Below are 20,220 nucleotides of genomic sequence, written 5' to 3' on the forward strand. Positions count from 1 at the left end.
TATGCCTAAATCCATTGTTGGGGATAGAGATCCCGGGACTACAAGCCTATTTTGGAGGGCTTTATTTGATAATATGGGTACTAAGCTTGAGTTTTCATCAGCTTATCATCCCCAAACGGATGGCCAAAGTGAAGCTGCAAATTCAGCCGTGTTGGATTTATTGAAATGTTATGTGGCAGATCAAAAGAGTGCATGGGAGAAGTATCTTCCACTTGTTGAGTTTGCCTACAACAATACGATCCATGCTTCCACAGGAAAGGCTCCGTTTGAGATTATTTATGGCAGAGTGGTCTTGCCACCTATCCTTCGAACAAAGGATGAGATTTTTGCAGCTGATGAATATGTTCGTGACTTGGATGTTGCGGACAGCCATTGCAAGATCTCAGGATAAGCATAAAATGGCTGCTGACAAGCATAGAAGGGACAGCCATTGCAAGATCTCAGGATAAGCATAAAATGGCTGCTGACAAGCATAGAAGGGACATGGTAGTCAAAGAAGGTGATTGGGTATTGCTGAAATTTGAGAAGGCTAGGCTTCGGAAGAGGCCAGGACGAGAAGGATCATATCCTAAGCTTTCTCCTCGCTATTATGGACCCTTCAAGGTGATTCACAAGATCAATGAAGTGTCCTACAGGCTTGCTTTACCTAGTCATTGGAAGATTCACAATGCTTTTCATGCGAGTCTATTTCGGAAATATGTGGGGCCAGATCTTGATGAGCCTGTCACAGAAGATCCCCCAGAGATTGAAGAGCTTGAGGAGATCCTCCAGCCAGAACAGATTGTTTTTCACAAGGAGAGAAAGCTACCTGCAGGAAAGCTTTCCAGGAGATACCTTGTGAAGTTTAAAAATTATTTGCCTATTGATGCCAAGTGGGTAAATGAGGATTATTTTGCAGATTATCCGCAGTTGTTGCAGGCATATCTTGAGGCTTTTCAGTTGAGGTCGACTCTTTAGAAGCCCGGGGGGATGTCACCAATTGGCCGACCATTTGGTCCATCTCCAGTTTTTGCGTCTCGTTCACTTGAGGCCAGGCCGGTGTCTCATGTGAAGAGGCCAGTATTTTGCTGACATGGATGGGAGCCAGACTGGTGCCACCCGTGTGTTAGCAGGATGGTGTCGTATGGACGGGAGCCAGACCAGTGCCACCCGTGTATGACCTGGACTGTGTTCGATCCATGGGATTGTCACGCCATGAAAGAGCCAGTATTCGTGCCGTGTTTTGCCTATGGGACTGTCACACCATAGGGAGACTCGTGCCTGGAACTGTGTCTTACCTATGGGACTGTCACTCCATAGGAAGACCAGGTTTTTATGTTTGTATGTCGTGCCAGTTTTGTGCCGACAGATATTTTGTACTTGTTCCATGAACGGGAGATATGTCCATGTTATTATTTGCACATGCACACATGATTTGCATGCTTGAAACTGTTTTCGCATGACATGTATTTGTGTGTTTGCCTGCTTGACGTGTTACTTACTGAGCGGGGACGCCTGCCAGTGAGTCGTGAAGTCTGCTCTGTATTCTGACGAGTTTTGGTGCATGTGAACAGGTGGTAAGTATGTCACACTTGTTGTTTTAATGTTTTATATTCTAACCCTTTAATTTATAAGTTAGGTGTTCACATTTATTTAAAAGTGGGCACCCACTTAGGGGCCAAGGTGGGGAGCCCCACTTTAAGTGAGTGTGGGGGTGGGCATGGTCACCTACCCAAACTCCCCACCCACATGCATGCGTGGAAAAACTCTAGTTGTAACTTCACCTTAATTTTTATTAAAAAGCTCCCTTCTTCAAGCGTGAGCATCATCCGCTTCGTGAAAAACCAGCTGCCGGCGATCATCTCTCCCTCTGGCGCATGTTTTTCATGAAGGCGAAGTATCCTCTACTGCTGGCTGCGGCCTGCCTCTCTACAGGCGGCTGAATACTGTTGCTGGTGGCTGCGTTGAATCTTGCAGGGGACTGCTTATGCTGCTGCTGCCTGCGCCAGCTCTTCTATAGACGGTTGTAACTCCAACCAGCGCTGATTACAGGTGCCGTCTATACTTCAGCTGCACCTCAGCCTCTCCTGCAGGCGGCTGTCACCTCCACAAGGCTGCACAGCTGCAGCTGCTCCCACAGGCGGCTGAATTTCAGCAGGCTGCGCTGCCCTTCTCCACTGCTTTCAGACGTGGGCCACCTCCACAAGGACTGTTGTGGCTGCTCTCACAGGCGGCTACTGACAGGCTGCCCTTTTCTCTACCCTCAGGCGACTGCATCTCCTTCCTTCTACGCAGCCCACCAAAGCAACTGGCTGCGTGTATCCAACACCTGCAGGCTGCGTGTGCATCACCAACCATTGGCATCTTGCTTCCAGGACATTGTCCACCACCAGTAAGTTGTGCTCCTTCTCTCACAGCAGGCGGCTGTGGTCTTTCGTGGTGGTGCTTGTCTTGATAGTTCTTCACGAGGCAACTATTTCTTCAACAAGGGTGGCTTCATATTCTACATCTACAAGTAAGTGATTTTCAGATTTGAAGAAGTATTTTATGTTTAAATCTGATAAAGGATTCATCCCGCTCGGCCAACACCCGTTCGGTGCCGGGTTGTCCAAGCTATATTGGCAAACCTCGGTCCAAAGGTGCTGAGATCGGGAGAGCCAGGCGTTAGTACGAGAGCGCCTGTTTGTGCGTGGTCTCGGAACACCAGTGAGGCGCTCTCCGCGGAGTCCAGTGAAAGCACAGGACCGTAGAGATTGGACCACACTAGTGGTCGTTCTGCTTCGAGCTTCTACATCGAAATTCGAGCCTACTTGTTTGGTACTGTTTTCATACGTACATGGACATTATCTGGTTCTTGGAACCCATGGAGCATTGTATTTATTAAATACTCCCAATAAATATATCATATATTGAGGGGGGGGTCGGCCCGTTCCGGCCCCAGTGCTGGTGTCCATCTTTCCATTTCATTTCATTTAAATTTCAAGTTGTTTTAAGTTGTCCATTTCATATTTGTGGTTTTAAAGTTGTGCTATTAAGTGTGTGGGTGTCCAACGGAGTCTTTCCCACTTGACGGGATCGGTTTCATTCTTCCACTTGACTCTCATGGCGATGGCTAGGACCACGCCACTCGTGTCAACTGTCATAGGCAACGTCAACCGCTCAACCACACCTAATTTTGCCCTCTGAGACGACTCCATCAAAGAGTACGGACACCGAATGTCCATGAAGCATCCCTCAGTACATCACCGTATCTGGTGTTAGGTTACTCATGGTAGTCAACCCACAAGACTATATAACTATCAACTCCATTATGCATAGTATGGACTAGATACTACGACATCCCCGCTAACGTCATCAATGCCCAATAGTGGGTGTAGAATGCTGTATCAAGATATCCTCTCACACACGCACTCCACACACACACACACACACACATAAGAGCATATATTCACACAAAGCCCTTCGTACTGAGTTTCTGTCAAACCTCCGGAGATGCAGGGCAGACTCAACCATAATGAAGCCTAGCACTAAGGGAAGTAGCAAATAGAAAGAATTAGTACAGCAAATAAGTAGTTGATAGGGCAAATGCACCACTAAAGATAGAAAGAATAAGCACAATATCAACTGGCCGCAACTCCAACAACGAAAACTTCACAATGTGAAACGTGCATGTTATATACTCATGGTAGTCAACCCACAAGACTATATAACTATGAACTCCATTATGCATAGTATAGACTAGATACTACGACATCCCCGCTAACATCATCAATGCCCAATAGTGGGTGTAGAATGCTGTATCAAGATATCCTCACACGCACTCCACACACACACACACACATAAGAGCATATATTCACACAAAGCCCTTCGTACTGAGTTTCTGTCAAACCTCCGGAGATGCAGGGCAGACTCAACCATAATGAAGCCTAGCACTAAGGGAAGTAGCAAATAGAAAGAATTAGTACAGCAAATAAGTAGTTGATAGTGCAAATGCACCACTAAAGATAGAAAGAATAAGCACAATATCAAGTGGCTGCAACTCCGACAAAAACTTCACAATGTGAAATCTGCATGTCCGCTGATACGGCTGAATTATATACCTGGATGAATCCACGAACATTCACCTTTTGGGAACGTGCATGTTATATACTCATGGTAGTCAACCCACAAGACTATATAACTATCAACTCCATTATGCATAGTATGGACTAGATACTACGACATTCCCACTAACGTCATCAATGCCCACCAATAGTGGGTATAGAACTCTGTATCAAGACATGAATAAATGCATAAAATGCCATAAATAAAATCTCGCACATTCGAAGAGAATTCACCCCCTTTGTCAGCCCTGAGAGTCTTTACCTGCAATCCAAACTCTTTTTCCACCATCACGTGCCAATCCTTGAACCGTGCAAAAGCTTGGTCCTTCAGTGAAAGAAAGTAGACCCACGTGAATCGAGTACAGTCATCAACAAGCAGCATGAAATAGAGAGATCCTCCCAATGATGGTGTCTGCTGAGGTCCACATAAGTCAGTGTGAATCAACTCCAATGGTTTTGAAGCCCACCTGGAAGCCTGCTTCGGAAAGGATTCCCTGTGCTGCTTACCACGTATGCAAGAACTGCAACGTCCTTGCCTGCTGCCCATCTGGCAAGCCAACCACCATCTAGTCCTGGAAAGCTCGCCGTAGTGCATCCACATTTAAGTGGCCAAAACGAAAGTGCCACAGATCTCCGACCTGAGAACCTGTCAATGAGGAGAGTGCAGAGAGCTTGTAGATACCATTCTCCACACCACCTTCCCAAACAACCTGGCCAGTCTCACGGTCCCGTAGAGCAACTGAATGCTCCTCAAATTCCACCCGAAAGCCAGTCTTGCATACTTCATGCACTGACAGAAGATGAAAACCAAGAGCAGGGACGTAAAGAACACGGGAGGAATGCTTACCCCCCTTGCCGTCGGGAATAATCTCCATCCGGCCCTCACTGTGTATCGGAATGGTGGAGTTGTCGCCAATGAAGATGCGACCTGACTGCCGTTTAAGATCCAAAAAGAAGTCTCGAGAAGGAGTCATGTGCCTGGAAGCACCACTGTCAAGAATCCACTCTCGGGTATCCTTTGCGGTGAAGCCAACTGCCTCCTCGCTCGAAGATGATGAAGCATCCGAGTCCATCATCTCTAGGTGCACAAATGCTGGAGTCTTTGCAGCTGAGGCTGAAGAATCAGCACTCTTCCCAATCCGCTTAGGACACTTCCGCCAATAGTGGCCTTTCTCGCCACAATCATTGCAGGACCTCTCGACCTTCAGTTTCTCTCAATCTGTGTCAGGCTTCTTCTCAGAAGACTGGTGAAGCCTTCCCTTTGCCCTTGTTGTTATTCCAGCCTTTCGGCCGTTGGCTAGTTAAGGCCTCTGAACCTAGGAGAGTTCGTGAATCGTTCCTCCTAGTCCAAGACCATGGGCACAAGCTCCTCCCATGTAATGGTGCTGAGCCTGCCACTAGTAATCAAAGAGGAGTAGAAAGCGGAATACTAAGCAGGTAAGTGGGACATCAAAGTAATGGCCATATCTTCTGATGATATCTCCTTCCAACCTGGAGGACTTGCTGAAGGGCCTGCACCTTGTTAATGTGCTCCCGCATCGTCGACGACTTTGCAGGGTTCATAACCCGCATCTGTACTTCCAAGGAAATCCTCTTCATGGGCGATACCCTGTTATAAAGAGAAGCCAAGTGCTGCCATATGCCTCTGGCCAGCGTCATATGCTTTACGTGATTGATTACTTGCGATGTGCAGTTGAGGAAGATAAATGAACGGACCCTGGCGTTGACACGATCCCACATCTGTGCATGTGCCTCACGGTCCTTTCTAGTTGACTGTAACTCCCCTTCCTCTGCTTCCGGCCGTGGTACCCCGACAACGATGAAATCAGCAAGGTCATATGACTCCAACACAGACTCCATCATAACCTTCCATATGCCGTAATTGTTCCCGTCCAACTGACGGTCCACTAGGAACGTGGGGAGTGTTGGGATCTTCACATGCTTCTCAGCCATCTCTAACAAATCTACCATCGCGGGGATGTAACTGAAAAGGGTGGGTGGGTGGGGAAAAAAAACTTACACCTCCAAGTGGCTGTCCAGCAACTCAGCCCGCCTTCCTCTTGCTTCTTCTCTTCCCGAACAGTCCCCAACAATCCACCAATTAGCAACGCAACAATCCCCCTCTTGCTCAGAAAACTCCCAAGATCTATCAAGAGCCTAGGGCTCTGATACCATGTCAAAATACGCAGCGGAGATGATAACCAAATTTGAGACCACAAGAGCAAGTAGATTGCAGAAAAAAGACAGCACAAAAGAAGGAGAGAGATATGCGTGTAACTCTGCTCTATATACACAAGATCCCGAAGTGTAAACAAGATACAATGGCAAGGGGGCTATGGGGCCATTTTATATGGCCCCAAGAGAGCAGTTGGCCAGTAGAAGGGGCAGCCGACAGGGACTGAATTCTCCACGACCAGCAAAATGCACCAGTCGACCAGCTGTATCAAGTCGGCCAGCAGCAGTGAGAGGTCGTGGACCTGAATGATCAGTCGGCCAGCTCATGGGCCCTCCTGCCAACACAAGGCAACCACCCAAGCCAAGAAAATAGGAAAAAATGGGGAAAAAATATAGGGAGTGAGGAAAAATGAGAAAACACCTACAAAGGGCGAGCACACCCACAACAGAGGCCCTGGTGTCTGATAAAGACAGGAGATGACTTCTAACAGCTTCCTGATGAGGCTATTGAGTTCATGTTTGCAGAGGACTCTTTGGGAGGCAGGATTGCATATCTTGTGGTTTTTGCAGCATGCGAAGGATCTTGGAATCTTTTACACACGAGGGGGATTGATGGATGGAGTCAGACTCCAAGGTTGGAGTGACTCAGATCGGGGAGGAGATCCACATCAGGCTACAGTTTTTCCCTTGGCTCAGGAGCAGTTTCATGGAGTAGTAAGAGGCAGCCATTGCCTTGTCGTCAACAGAGGCAGAGTACCGGGCTGCTTGTGGTGCTGCTTGCGAGGTGGTGAGGTTGTAAGGGGTCCTTGGCGAGATTGGGTTTCCACTGGAGGAAACCACGGTCATCCAGAGGCATTTTGTTCGTGAAACGATCATTGCTGATGACATCCTGCTAGAGTTATGTTCGACGGAGGACAGTGCAGTGGACCTCTTCACAAAGTCTCTACCTCAGGTTATGCTCCGGCGACACTCCAGCTCACTGGGGTTGGTTCCACATCCAAGTGACATGGCATCATTTCAGCATCATAAACATCATCAGGAGTTATCACGCATTTTACGGACATTTAAATGAATGTTTTCAGCATGTACCACATGGTATGGGTTGGATTCAGCATTGTAGCATCACATTAGCCATCTAGACAAGCATTGGGACATGGTGGAGGCAGCCGATAGTATCTATAAACCAGCCGACTGGCATTTTAATGGTATTTATGGCATTTTATGGCAGTCGTGAGCATATTCAGTCGTGAGCATATTCAGGGCTGGCCAACTGCAGCAAGGCTGGCCGACCAGCACCAGTTCACTCATATAAATAGATGCGCATCACATTCAGTCCATCAACACATCTCACCACAGCGTTTTCAGCATTCAGGCCAGCATCACCTCCCAGCGCATCAGTACATCTGATCAGCAAACGCATAGAGCATCATCTCCAGCCGGAGAGCATCTGCGTTTCAGTTCAGCAGTTCAGCATCAGTTCCCAGCCATCCCTTCAGCGTTTCCTTCCCAAGAGACAAGGGAAAGATAGTGGGACAGCAGTACATTCAGTATATCAGCATATAGGCAGCATATTCAGCATATAGTTCATCATTCCTATCTCCCACATAGAGGGAAGCCGGCATCGAAGGGTGGACCTCAGCATTGGAGCAAGGAACAGTCCTCAGAATCAGCACAGCCTATTCCTCTCATCCCGAGAAGGATAGTCATCTAGGACAGCATCATAGATCTATTCAGATCTCCTTGTAACCCATTCATCTAATATAGCTGCATTGACACTATCTGTCTTTCTTAAGCATCATTAAGTGCAGTTTAGTTAGACTAAGGTTGTGTTTACGATGGTCAAAGACCTCACATGTCACAAGGGCCTCTCTTGTGGGTGTGCCCGCCCGAGTTAGGTGTTTTCTCATTTTTCCCCACTCTCCATATTTTTCCTCAGGTGTGGGAGGCTATCCTATGGCTCTTGGCTCATCCGGATGGTAGCTGACTGATTCTGCTGCCCCCAGGTTGTCCTCTGTAGCTGGCCGACGTGATGTGTGCTGGCCGACTGACAGAAGCTGGCCGACGGGCTGCAGCAAGTCGTGGACCATTCAGGGTGATGTCGGCGCTGGTTTTCTACTAGCTGACTGGTTCATAGGGGACATATAAAATGGCCCCTTGCCCCCACAGTTTGTATTCAGGTTTTTGGGATTTTCTTGTGTATGTAGCAGAGTTACACGCCTCTCTCTCTCCCTCTCTATTGCTGTGTTTTCTGCAGTGCACTTGCTCTTGTGTTTTCAGATCTTGTCTTCATCTCCGCTGCATATTCTGACAAGCTGGCCTTCAACTGGATGCTGTCCCGCATGCTGCTAGGGTCCTTGGGTTGGCTGCCGACTACTGCCTAAAGGCATAAATGGTCACCGACTTGGTTCCCTAAACCCTCCATGCTCGTTATGCTTCTGATGGTGATGCTGAAGATGATGATGATGGTGTTGATGCTGATGTTGATGCTACTGATCTAATGCTCTAACTATTGTCCTAACTACTAGATTAATCAAGGGTTATGTTGTTCATGCTCGAGATTAGCCATGGCATGGGCGTGCACGTGACATCCCCTCGTGCTAAACTTGACGACGGGGTGGACACTGTCATCCTTCCTCCCTGGACTTCTGACTTTGACTTTGACTTTGATATTTTTGGTCTGAACACCTTCCATTTCTCATCTCCACTTCCAAGCCTTATCGAAGAACTGAGCAATTGTTCCACTATTGTCCCCATGCCTCCTATCCCTTACCCTTAACATAGCGGTGGGTCACCTGTCGGAACTAATCATGCCTGTTGCTAGGCCTTTGGAACTAATTAGAGAGCTTAATGATGTACTAGTTATGCATACATACCCTTAGAGAATGCTTCCTCTAGCTTCGCCTGTTTTGCAGACCACTCCATCTGCTACCATGCTGCATTCTTTTGCTAGAACTGTGCACCTTCCTTGGGACTTATGCTTAGTGGCTAAGCCTAAATGCTCTCATACCAATGTTGCATGCACGGAAGCCTTGTTGGTTATGCTGTTGATGATGATGCCGAAGATGATGATGGTGTTGATGTTGATGCTCTAAATGTTGTCCTGACTGCTAGATTAATCAGGGATTATGTTGTTCATGCCAGAGATTAGCCATGGCACGGGCGTGCACATGACAAAGATAGTTGATGTCAAGTTTTCTTGTATTATATGGTACAAAAAGGTTGCTGAAAATCTTGTACATGACTTAGGCCCTCGGTCAGAGGGGTTGACCTCTGGCCCTACATATGCTTCTACTGAATGCTATGATGATTTGACTTGGGGAATGAACTGATTGAATGACTAAATTATGATTGAATGCTTACACATTATGCTGAGGTATAGGTCGGCCTCTTGCTATAGTTGTCGGCCTGTTAATGCCTTGCCCATGTGCTAGCCTTCAACTAGATGCTAGCCGACTGGATGCTAGAGGCCCTAGCTAGCTGCCGACTCCTATATGGAGGCTGCCAACTGGATCTCCAAGCCCTCAATGATGCGGGTTATGATGTGGATGATGATGATGATGCTGAAGATGATGGTACTGCTAAGTCTAATGTTAAGAATGATACTTATGCTAGTGCTACTGTTGATGATGCCCTAAATGCTGACTTAAATCGGGGATTAATGCTATTCATGCTAAGGATTAGCCATGGCACGGGCGTGAACATGACATCCGCTCCTACTAAACTTGTGCCAGGGTGGACACTCTGTCATCCTTCCTCCCTAGACTTCTAACTTTGACTTGCTACTTCTGACTCTAACTTTAACTTTAATATTTTTGTCTAACACCTTCCACTTCTGATGTCCACTTCCAAGTCTTACTGAAGAACTGAGCATTTATTCCACTATTGTCCCCATGCCTGCTATCCCTTACCCTTAACACAAAACTGATCATGCCTGTTGCTAGGCCTTTGGAATTGATCTGAGAGCCTAATGTTGTACTAGTTATGCGTACATACCCTTAGGAAATGCTTCCTCTAGCTTCGCTTGTTTTTGCAAACCACTCCATCTACTACCCTGCTGGAACTCAAGGAATGCTTCCTCTAGCTTCGCTTGTTTTTTGCAAACCACTCCATCTACTACCCTCAAGGAATGCTTCCTCTAGCTTCGCTTGTTTTTGCAAACCACTCCATCTACTACCCTATTGGAACTGTGCACCTTCCTTGGGACTTGCTTAGTGGCTGAGCCTGAATGCTCTGATACCAATGTTGCATGCGCGGAAGCCTTGCTGTACTGATCCACCTAAGCTTGATTAAGAACAAGATGCTTTTTTAACATGATTAAGACAAAGGAGAGAGAAGAAGAGAGAGATAGTTGGTGTCAAGTTTCTTGTATTATATGGTACAAAAAGGTTGCTGAAAAGCTTGTACATGACTTAGGCCCTTGGTCAACCCCGAAGGGGTTGACCTTTGGTCCTACATATGCTTCTATTGAATGCTATGATGATTTGACTTGGGGAATGAACTGATTGAATGACTAAATTATGACTGAATGCTTATATATTATGCTGAGGTACAGGTCAGCCTGTTGCTATAGCTTTCGGCCTGCTATTGGACATGAATTATGCCATACATATTCATTAAATGCTGCTGGACATGAATTATGCCATACATATGTCAAAATATGCAGCGGAAATGATAACCAAACTTGGGTAGACAAGAGCAAGTAGACTGCAGAAAATAATCAGCACAAGAAACACAGAGAGCTATATAGGTGTGTAAACTCTTCTCTATACACAAGATCCCGAAAAATTGAATGAGGAAGTGGTGGGGGCTGAGGGGCAATATATACAACTCCATGAGGGCAGTTGGCCAGCAGCAGCAGATAGTGCCCACGACTGGAGAAAATCCCACGACTGCATAAAATGCAGTCGGCCAGCAATCCTGATGCCCACGCCTGATCAAAACAAGTCGGCCAGCAACCCTGAAGCCCACGACTGATGTAGATCCAGTCGGCCAGCAATAGGGTGCTCCTGGCATCACCTGGCAGCCCTCCAACCACTAGGAAAAAATGGAAAAAATAGGGAAAAAATACGGGGAGTGTGGAAAAATGATATACGGGCGGGCACACCCACAACAGAGGCCCTAGTGTATACAAATAGACAGGAGATGACTTCTAACACCCCCTCTCAGCTCCTGGCTGTGAAACCAACCCCAGGGAGCTGGAGTGCCGCCTGAGCGTAGCCTGAGGTAGAGACTTCGTGAAGAGGTCTGCCGCATAATGCATTGTCCTCCGTCGAACAATAAAGTAGCAAGATGTCACCCGCCAAGATCTTCTCACGTACAAAGTGATACTGTATCTCTATATGCTTGGTCCGGGCATGGAAAACCGAGTTCCGAGCAATAGCTATACAACTCTGGTTATCACACTGGATGACTGTGGGCTCCCTCTGTGGAAACCCAATCTCGCCTAGCAGCCTCCGCAGCCATACAACCTCACAAGCAGCACCACAAGCAGCCCGATACTCTGCCTCTGTCGAAGAAAGGGCAATAGTTGGCTGCTTCTTGCTGCTCCAAGAAACTGCTCCTGAGCCGAGGGTAAAAGTGTATCCTGAAGTTGATCTCCTCGTGTCTGGATCTCCTCCCCAATCTGAGTCACTCCAACCTTGGAGCTTGACTCCATTCCCTCCTGTGTAAAAGAGTCCCAGATCCTTCGTACTCTGCAGATACCGCAAGATCCGCAATCCTGCGTCCCAATGAGTCTTCAATGGCGTCTGCATAAAAGAGCTCAACAGCCCCACGGAGAAGCTCAAGTCCAATCTGGTGTTCAGCAACCAGATCAATGAACCAACCAACTTCCGGTACTGCGAGGCATCAACTGGCTCACAAGGATCTGTAACGGTTAACTTTGTGTTCGGGTCCATCCGCGAAGTAATAGGCTTGCAGTTCTCCATCCCAAAGGTCTCAAGCAACTCATGAACATACCGCTGCTGAGAGACGAAAAACCCCCTCTGGGTCTGCCAGATCTCCAATCCCAAGAAGAAGTGGAGTAAGCCTAAGTCGGTCATCTCAAACTCCTTTGACAAGGCAGCCTTCGTCACTCCAATGTGCTCCACATGACCGCCGGTGAGAATGAGATCATCCACATAAAGGATGATAAGTGTGACCATGCCGCGTTCCCGAAAGAGATACACGTTCGGATCTGCAACCGATCTCTGGAATCCAGTCCGAATGAAGAAGGAATCAATCTTCTGATTCCAAGCCCGCGGAGCCTGCTTAAGACCATACAAGGCCTTACGTAACCTGTAAACCATCCCTTCCGATCCTGGAACAATAAAGCCTGGAGGCTGCTCAACGTACACCTCCTCCTACAGGTCACCATTAAGGAACGCAGATTTTACATCCATCTGGTACACGGGCCACCTCTGAGAAGAAGCAAGGGCAAGAACGGTCCGAATCGTGGTCATCCGCGCTGTCGGTGCAAAGGTATCCTCGTAGTCGATGCCTGGCCGCTGAGCATAACCTTTAGCCACGAGCCTGGCTTTGTGTTTGTCCACCGACCCATCAGACGCGTACTTGGTCTTAAAGACCCATTTGACACCAATGACTGACCGCTTCGACGGCCTCGGTACCAACTCCCAAGTGTTGTTCTTCTCGATGGCGTCAAGTTCCACCTGCATGGCTTCCCTCCAAGTATCCTGTGAAAGGGCTTCCTTTACGGAAGTGGGCTCTTTATCCCGCATGATACGAGACATCAGAGCATAGTTCACCTGAAGAAGCTCCGCCGTGTTGCTTTTATCTCGGACTCGATGTGATCTTCGAGGGCCGTCCTCTGTGGTCCACTCGGAGGGTAGCTCCGTGACACCCGACTCCCGAAGGGTGTCTAACAACCACCTAGGTACTCGAACAGATCGTGGAGCCTCCTGTGGTCGCGGGGGCTCAACTCCAGCTACGGGCTCAACCTCCTGTGATGACTGAGGTGGATCAACTGGAGTGGTAGACTGGGAATCATCATCAGACTCCTCTGGATCTCCAAGAAGTGGCGGCTCCTCAACAGTGGATGCTGGAACATGCTCGTCAAAGACCACATCCCGGCTGACAACAATCTCGTTCCTCTCTGGATCATACAACCTGTATCCCTTGGAAAGAGAGTTATACCCCACAAATACCAGCTTGCGGGACTTGGAGTCAAGCTTCCCCCTCTGCTTCTTCGGAATATGTACATACGCGTCACTCCCAAAGACACGGAAGTGCGAGACATCGGGTTTCCTGCCAAAATATGCCTCAAATGGAGTCATATGGGGTACAGAAGTCATCGGAGAGCGGTTAATGGTATGGACAGCTGTTGCCACAGCCTCACCCCAAAGTGGACGAGGAAGATCACGATGCTCCAGCATGGTCCTCGCCATCTCCACCACAGTCCTGTTCTTACGTTCAACAACTCCATTCTCCGAAGGCGATCCGGTATTGGCCAATTCCCTCTTGATGCCATGATCTGCACAAAACCGGAAAAATACAGTCGAGGAGAATTCACCTCCTTTGTCAGCCCTGAGAGTCTTGACCTGGAATCCAGACTCTTTCTCCACCATCACGTGCCAATCCTTGAACCGAGCAAAAGCCTGGTCCTTCTGGGAAAGAAAGTAGACCCACGTGAATCTGGTACAATCATCAACAAGCAGCATGAAGTAGAGAGATCCTCCCAAGGATGGTATCTGCTGTGGTCCACACAAGTCAGTGTGAATCAACTCCAAAGGTTTCGAAGCCCGCCTGGAAGCCTGCTTCGGAAAGGATTCCCTGTGCTGCTTACCACGTATGCAAGAACTGCAGCGTCCTTGCCTATTACCAACATCTGGCAAGCCAACCACCATCTGGTCCCGGAAGGCGCGCCGCAAAGCATCCACATTTAAGTGGCCAAAACGAAAGTGCCACAAATCTCCGACCTGAGAACCTGTCAATGAGAGTGCAGAGAGCTTGTAGATGCCATTCTCCACACCGCCTTCCCAAACAACTTTGCCTGTCTCACGGTCCCTTAGAGCAACTGAATGCTCCTCAAATTCCACCTGAAAGCCAGTCTTGCATACCTCATGCACTGACAGAAGATGAAAACCCAGAGCAGGGACATAAAGAACACGGGAAGCATGCTTGCCCCCCTTGCCGTCGGGAATAATCTCCATCCGGCCCTCACTATGAATCGGAATAGTGGAGTTATCGCCAATAAAGATACAACCTGACTGCCGTTTCAGATCCAGGAAGAAGTCACGGGATGGAGTCATGTGCCTGGAAGCACCACTGTCGAGAATCCATTCCCGGGTATCCTTTGCGGTGAAGCCAACTGCCTCCTCGCTCGAAGATGATGAAGCATCGGAGTCCACCATCTCCAAGTGCACAAATGCCGGAGTCTTCGCAGCTGAGGTTGAGGAATCAGCACTCTTCCCTGTCCGCTTAGGGCACTTCCTCCAGTAGTGGCCTTTCTCGCCACAATCATTACACGATCTTTCGGCCTTCAGCTTCTCTCGTTCTGGATCAGGCTTCTTCTCAGAAGACTTCTCCGGTGAAGCCTTCCCTTTGCCCTTGTTGGTATTACGGCCTTTCGACCGTTGGCCAGTTAAGGCCTCCGAACCTCCGCCATGAGGAGGGTTCGTGAAACGTTCCTCCTGGTCCAAGACCATTGGCACAAGCTCCTCCCAAGTAATGGTGCTGAGCCTGCCACTCGTGATCAACGAGGAATAGAAAGCAGAATACTGACCAGGCAAGTGGGAAAGTAACGTGATGGCCATATCTTCGGATGATATCTCTTTCCCAGCTTGAAGGACTTCCTGCTGAAGGGCCTACAGCTTGTTAATGTGTTCCCGCATCGTCGAAGACTTCGCAGGGTTCATAACCCGCATCTGCACTTCCAAGGATATCCGCTTCATGGGTGACACCCTGTTGTACAAGGAAGCCAAGTGCTCCCATATGCCTCTCGCCAGCGTCATGTGCTTCACATGGTTGATCACCTATGGTGTGCAATTGAGGAATATAAACGACCGGACCCTGGCGTTGACACGGTCCCACATGTGTGCCTGTGCCTCTCGGTCCTTCCTCGTCGATAATAACTCCCCTTCCTCAGCTTCCGGCCGTGGCACCCCTATGATAATAAAATCAGCAAGGTCATATGACTCCAGAACTGACTCCATCATGACCTTCCAGATGCCGTAATTGGACCCGTCCAACTGACGATCCACTGGGAACGTGGGGAGAGTCGGAATCTTCACGTGCTTCTCAGCCATCTCTAGTAAATTTGCCATCTCGGAGAGTAACCTGAAAGGGTGGGTGGGTGGGTAAAATCTGAAAATCAGAAAATATGCAAGTGGCTGTCCAGCCCCTTTGCCCGCCTTCCTCTTGCACCTTCTCTGCCCGTTCAGCCCGAAACATTCCACCGATCAGCAACCTGTTGCTCCCCCTCTTGCTCAGAAAAACGCCCAAGATCTCCTAGAGCCTAGGGCTCTGATACCATGTCAGAATATGCAGCGGAAATGATAACCAAACTTGGGTAGACAAGAGCAAGTAGACTGCAGAAAATAATCAGCACAAGAAACACAGAGAGATAGGTGTGTAAACTCTTCTCTATACACAAGATCCCGAAAAACTGAATGAGGAAGTGGTGGGGCTGAGGGGCAATATATACAACTCCATGAGGGCAGTCGGCCAGCCAGCAGATAGTGCCCACGACTGGAGAAAATCCCACGACTGCATAAAATGCAGTCGGCCAGCAATCCTGATGCCCACGCCTGATCAAAACAAGTCGGCCAGCAACCCTAAAGCCCACGACTGATGTAGATCCAGTCGGCCAGCAATAGGGTGCTCCTGGCATCACCTGGCAGCCCTCCAACCACTAGGAAAAAATGGGAAAAATAGGGAAAAAATACGGGGAGTGTGGAAAAATGATATACGGGCAGGCACACCCACAACAGAGGCCCTGGTGTATACAAATAGACAGGAGATGACTTCTAACAACATATTCATTAAATGATGTGCCTTCTTTAATGCCTTGCCCATGTGCTAGCCTTCAACTAGATGCTGGCTGATTGGATGCTAGAGCCTAGAGGCCCTAGCTGGCTGTCGATTGGATCTCCAAGCCCTCAATGATGCAGGTGATGATGATGATGTTGAAGATGATGCTGTTAATGATGATACTGCTGAGTCTGATGCTGAGGATGATAGTTATGCTAGTGCTACTGCTGATGATGCCCTAAATGCTGACTCAAATCAGGGATTAATGCCGTTCATGCTGAGGATTAGCCATGGCACGGGCATGCACGTGACATTCAGTTTACACATGGAACTTTTGTAACACTTTTTGGTCTCATAGGCCCATTGGGCCTTTAGTAGACATTTTTAAACTCTCTCTCTCTCTCTCTCTCTCTCTCTCTCTCTCTCTCTCATGTGCCACCATCAGAGCATCGCTGTTTTAAAGAGTTGCCTTAAAAGGCCTTGCACAATGCTTACCTCCGCCCTTGTCTGCCTACTCAATGACCGCCAGATGCTCCGCCCCCTGCAGCTCCTGCTCTGACTGGAAAAAACCAGCCTATTCAGGCTGCGCTACCCCACTTCCCGGACGTCATCACCTTTGCTTTGCTCTCTTTTTACTCTCGATTATTGAGGATCTTGAGACTTATTGTTGGAGTTCTATTTTTCAAAGGTGCCAAATAAGGCTTCCCTATCGTTGGGCCTCCATACCCCAAGGCATTGATCAGGCAGAATATTGAAATACTGAGCTTTGCTACCTAAGAAAGAGGAGGATTCAAAAATTGACTACTTGACTACTAGAGAACCATGGAGAAGAGATCTAGCTGCATGTTTTGGGCTATTTTCAATTGTTTGGAATTGTTTGTTTTTTGCCTTGCAAAAATTATGGTACTTGGATGATTTTTTTCCCACCAAGTTCCCATATAGCTTCGCAATTCTCTTTTGGCAATATAAAACTGCTAAAAGATGGGTCTGTTCAGCCCCATTGTGGTGTCTTGCACACAAACTCAAAGCACACATACACGAGAATATTCTTACATTCACTTCATCTTGTATTGAATCGAGTATTTATTGAGATCTCTCAGGCAAAACTCCCGCCATAGGATTACCTTGACATAGTTTGTGCCGTCGCTTGAATCTGTAGCTGCATCACTATCTCCATCCAATCGATCTGATGTTGAAGCCAAATTTGCCACCTGAGAGCTTTCAACTGCAGTCTCTGTCCTCCTGCTTAGTAAAACTCTACCAGGGAAAGACCTGCCACTTAGCAACCTAAGACATTCTCCAAAACAAAAAAACAAACAAACTCATTAGCAAATCGAATAAAGGATCATTATGAGCTTGAACTTGTATGTGATTTTTTAAGTATGCATATTTGGATTATTCAACACACATTCTGCATCACACAGGCATAAGGGATTCCTTCCTATGACGGTACATACATAGATACATGTATACATATAACATGCATGCATGCATACACATGCATATATACATATAAAAAATGCGAAAAAGGATCAAACTAACAATATAATAAGTAGCAAATTCTAGTTTTGAGTGGAAACGTAGCAAATCAGTACATAAATGTATGCAAAGACACACACATATGTAAAGAGGCATTATATACAATACATACCGACATACACATACATGTACACATGTAACCAATGCCAAAGAACGAAGGCTGCGACATGTAGCGTAGAAAAAAAAAATTTGAGGTGAAACTGTGATAAATTCTTCTTCTTTTTTTGGTGGTGAAAATGTAGCGAATCCTCACTCACCCCTGAACACTTTTCAGTGTTTGGTTGAATCTGCTGTCTAGGCTCAAGCTGCCATCCTTCTTGCTTTCATTCACAGCATTAGGCTTCATTTCTATGACACGATTGTACTGTGGGAGCTCTTCTCACTGCAGCCTATACTCTTACCCCAGCCATTGCTGTAAAGATTTGTATCTGGGTTTTATCTACGATGCTTAAGCACGTTTTTAAGCTGCATCAACAGAATACAAAGAAATCAGATTTAAGCTAAATCTCGCCTTGGAAGGTTTGATTCCATTGAAGAGCAAGAGAATGCAGAGCAGAGGTTACCTGTTCATAGCTCTGTGCGTTGCAAGAGGTTCACGCGTGGAAGAAACCCTACACAGTGAATACAACCATGGCTTTGATGCAGAGCTCCACAAAAATAATCTAAGCGAGATCCAAGATTGAATTTGTCTCCAAACATATTTAATTGTGCTTGTAAATAATTTGTTATTCTAAAACTTGCTTGGTCATGCCCAGCTTCATTAATTAACGGCTCATTACTCTTTGAGGGCTCTTTCACTTCTGATTGTGTCCACTTCCCCATCACACACCATAAGAGAGCCTTCCACGGGCTCAAGTTTGCTTGGAGTATTGTGTGCGAAATTTGAGGAACATCGTTCGCGCAATATTCCTACCTAGTTTGTCGTGATTGTCGAAACCATTTTTCATTTTCTTAACTTTGCCACAAACGGTGTAGTTTAGAGGGCCTGATACAGTTTGAGAAGTTGTGCTCACTTTTTTATTTTCGCGGGGTGGTGACCTACCACTTCGACTTAAGCCAGTTGGTGTGTTGCAGCGTGCGAATGAAGAGGGGTGGTAGTTCCTAAAATTCAGCTGAGGCAACGTTAACTGGGAAGACTCCTCGTGCGAAGGCCCTCTAAGGTGTATGATTAAATAAACTAACCTCTCTCTATCCTAGGTTTCACCTGGTGGGTCTTGAAGTGACAAAGGATTGTAGGTCTGTAGTAGATTCTAGCTAGAAGCTGATGAACCCATCTCCTTAGGGAGGGATCTACAAGCATATGTTTGGAAGGCCTTTTTACCTTCATGTTAAAGCCAACCAATATGCTTGGAGTGGGTCATCATTCATGCCTAGTCACTAATGTGAGAATGTAAAATATTGATAAGATGGCACCAAGCTAGACATTGACAAACAACGGGTGTACTATAGAACCTTCACTTAACCACTTAGTCCACCCAATTTAGTTGGTGCATTTCCATCATATTATGTTTGTTTGCACCTTGTGAAAAAGGTAAGCGGACACTATTTTTTTTCCAAAAAGCTCCTATCCTAAGAAGGCCGGACATAGGGGAGAAGCATATGCACTATCACATTTGAATGTTATTAAAACTTCTACCCTAACCATTGGTTTGATAGCATGCCTCCACCCTGGGAAAGCCAATCTTCTTAAATGTATCATATCACATACATTAACCAGCAAGAATTTAAAAATAACTTCAAGCTACACATGTATACGTAGAAATCCTTTGGTTAAATATAGAGAAGTATGGTTTATTAAAGAATTAAGTTATTAGAGGAATAAGAAGGCGTAGTGGTTATAGCTTCTTATTGTGGGGAGTAGGGGTTCTTGAGTTCAAAACCTATCCAACACTTTTTTGGGAAAATTTTAAACTTTTTTTGGGAGATTTTAGTAAAATTCTTTAGCAAAAAACAGAGAGCATTCTTTACCAAAGAAGTTATGCCTTTTTTCTTGTCAATTATCTGCTCCCCATGTGTTCCATCACACCCTTTATTTACCCTCTACCCCATCTTTTCTCTACCTCTGATGATATCCACACCTGCCTCAAGCTACACACCTTGATAAGATGGCCAGCAAGCTCTATGCTCGACCTTTGCAACCAAGAATCATGTGAGCACATCTACCGTCGAAGATCACTCATGGGCAATCACGATTGGCCCTTGTCAGCGCTACAACCAAGGATCATGTGAGCATGTCCATCGAAGATGATGGCTCATGGCTAGCCACCATGAGCATGTATGTCGGAAATGATGGCTCATGGTGGCTAGCCACAAGTGCCCTCATGTCCCGGGTAGTTACAACAACAAGGGCCAGTAGTGAGAATGGTTGCACAGCTTAGTAGTAGCAATTGATATCCCATGACACAATTGTCGTGCTGGGTGGATTCTCACCATGATATCCCATGACACAGTGGTCGT

General features: G+C 47.0%; 1 protein-coding gene across 1 annotated transcript in view; it reads right to left on the bottom strand.

The window, feature by feature from the left end:
* The window catches only part of LOC147623111 (uncharacterized), a 42,109-nt gene extending 23,643 nt beyond the window's left edge, over positions 1 to 18,466 (bottom strand). The window contains exons 1-3 of the mRNA XM_086821173.1: positions 18,327 to 18,466; positions 18,021 to 18,228; positions 17,349 to 17,511 (exon numbers count right to left, since the gene is read on the bottom strand). Of these exons, the coding sequence (XP_086677299.1) occupies positions 17,349 to 17,511; positions 18,021 to 18,109 (252 nt within the window). The 5' untranslated portion in view covers positions 18,110 to 18,228; positions 18,327 to 18,466. The remainder of the gene's footprint in view (positions 1 to 17,348; positions 17,512 to 18,020; positions 18,229 to 18,326) is intronic.
* Positions 18,467 to 20,220: the final 1,754 nt, after the last annotated feature.

This window comes from Cibotium barometz, chromosome 27 (assembly GCF_041138505.1).
Source record: "Cibotium barometz isolate CiBa-2024 chromosome 27, ASM4113850v1, whole genome shotgun sequence".
In the NCBI taxonomy this organism is placed as follows: domain Eukaryota; kingdom Viridiplantae; phylum Streptophyta; class Polypodiopsida; order Cyatheales; family Cibotiaceae; genus Cibotium; species Cibotium barometz.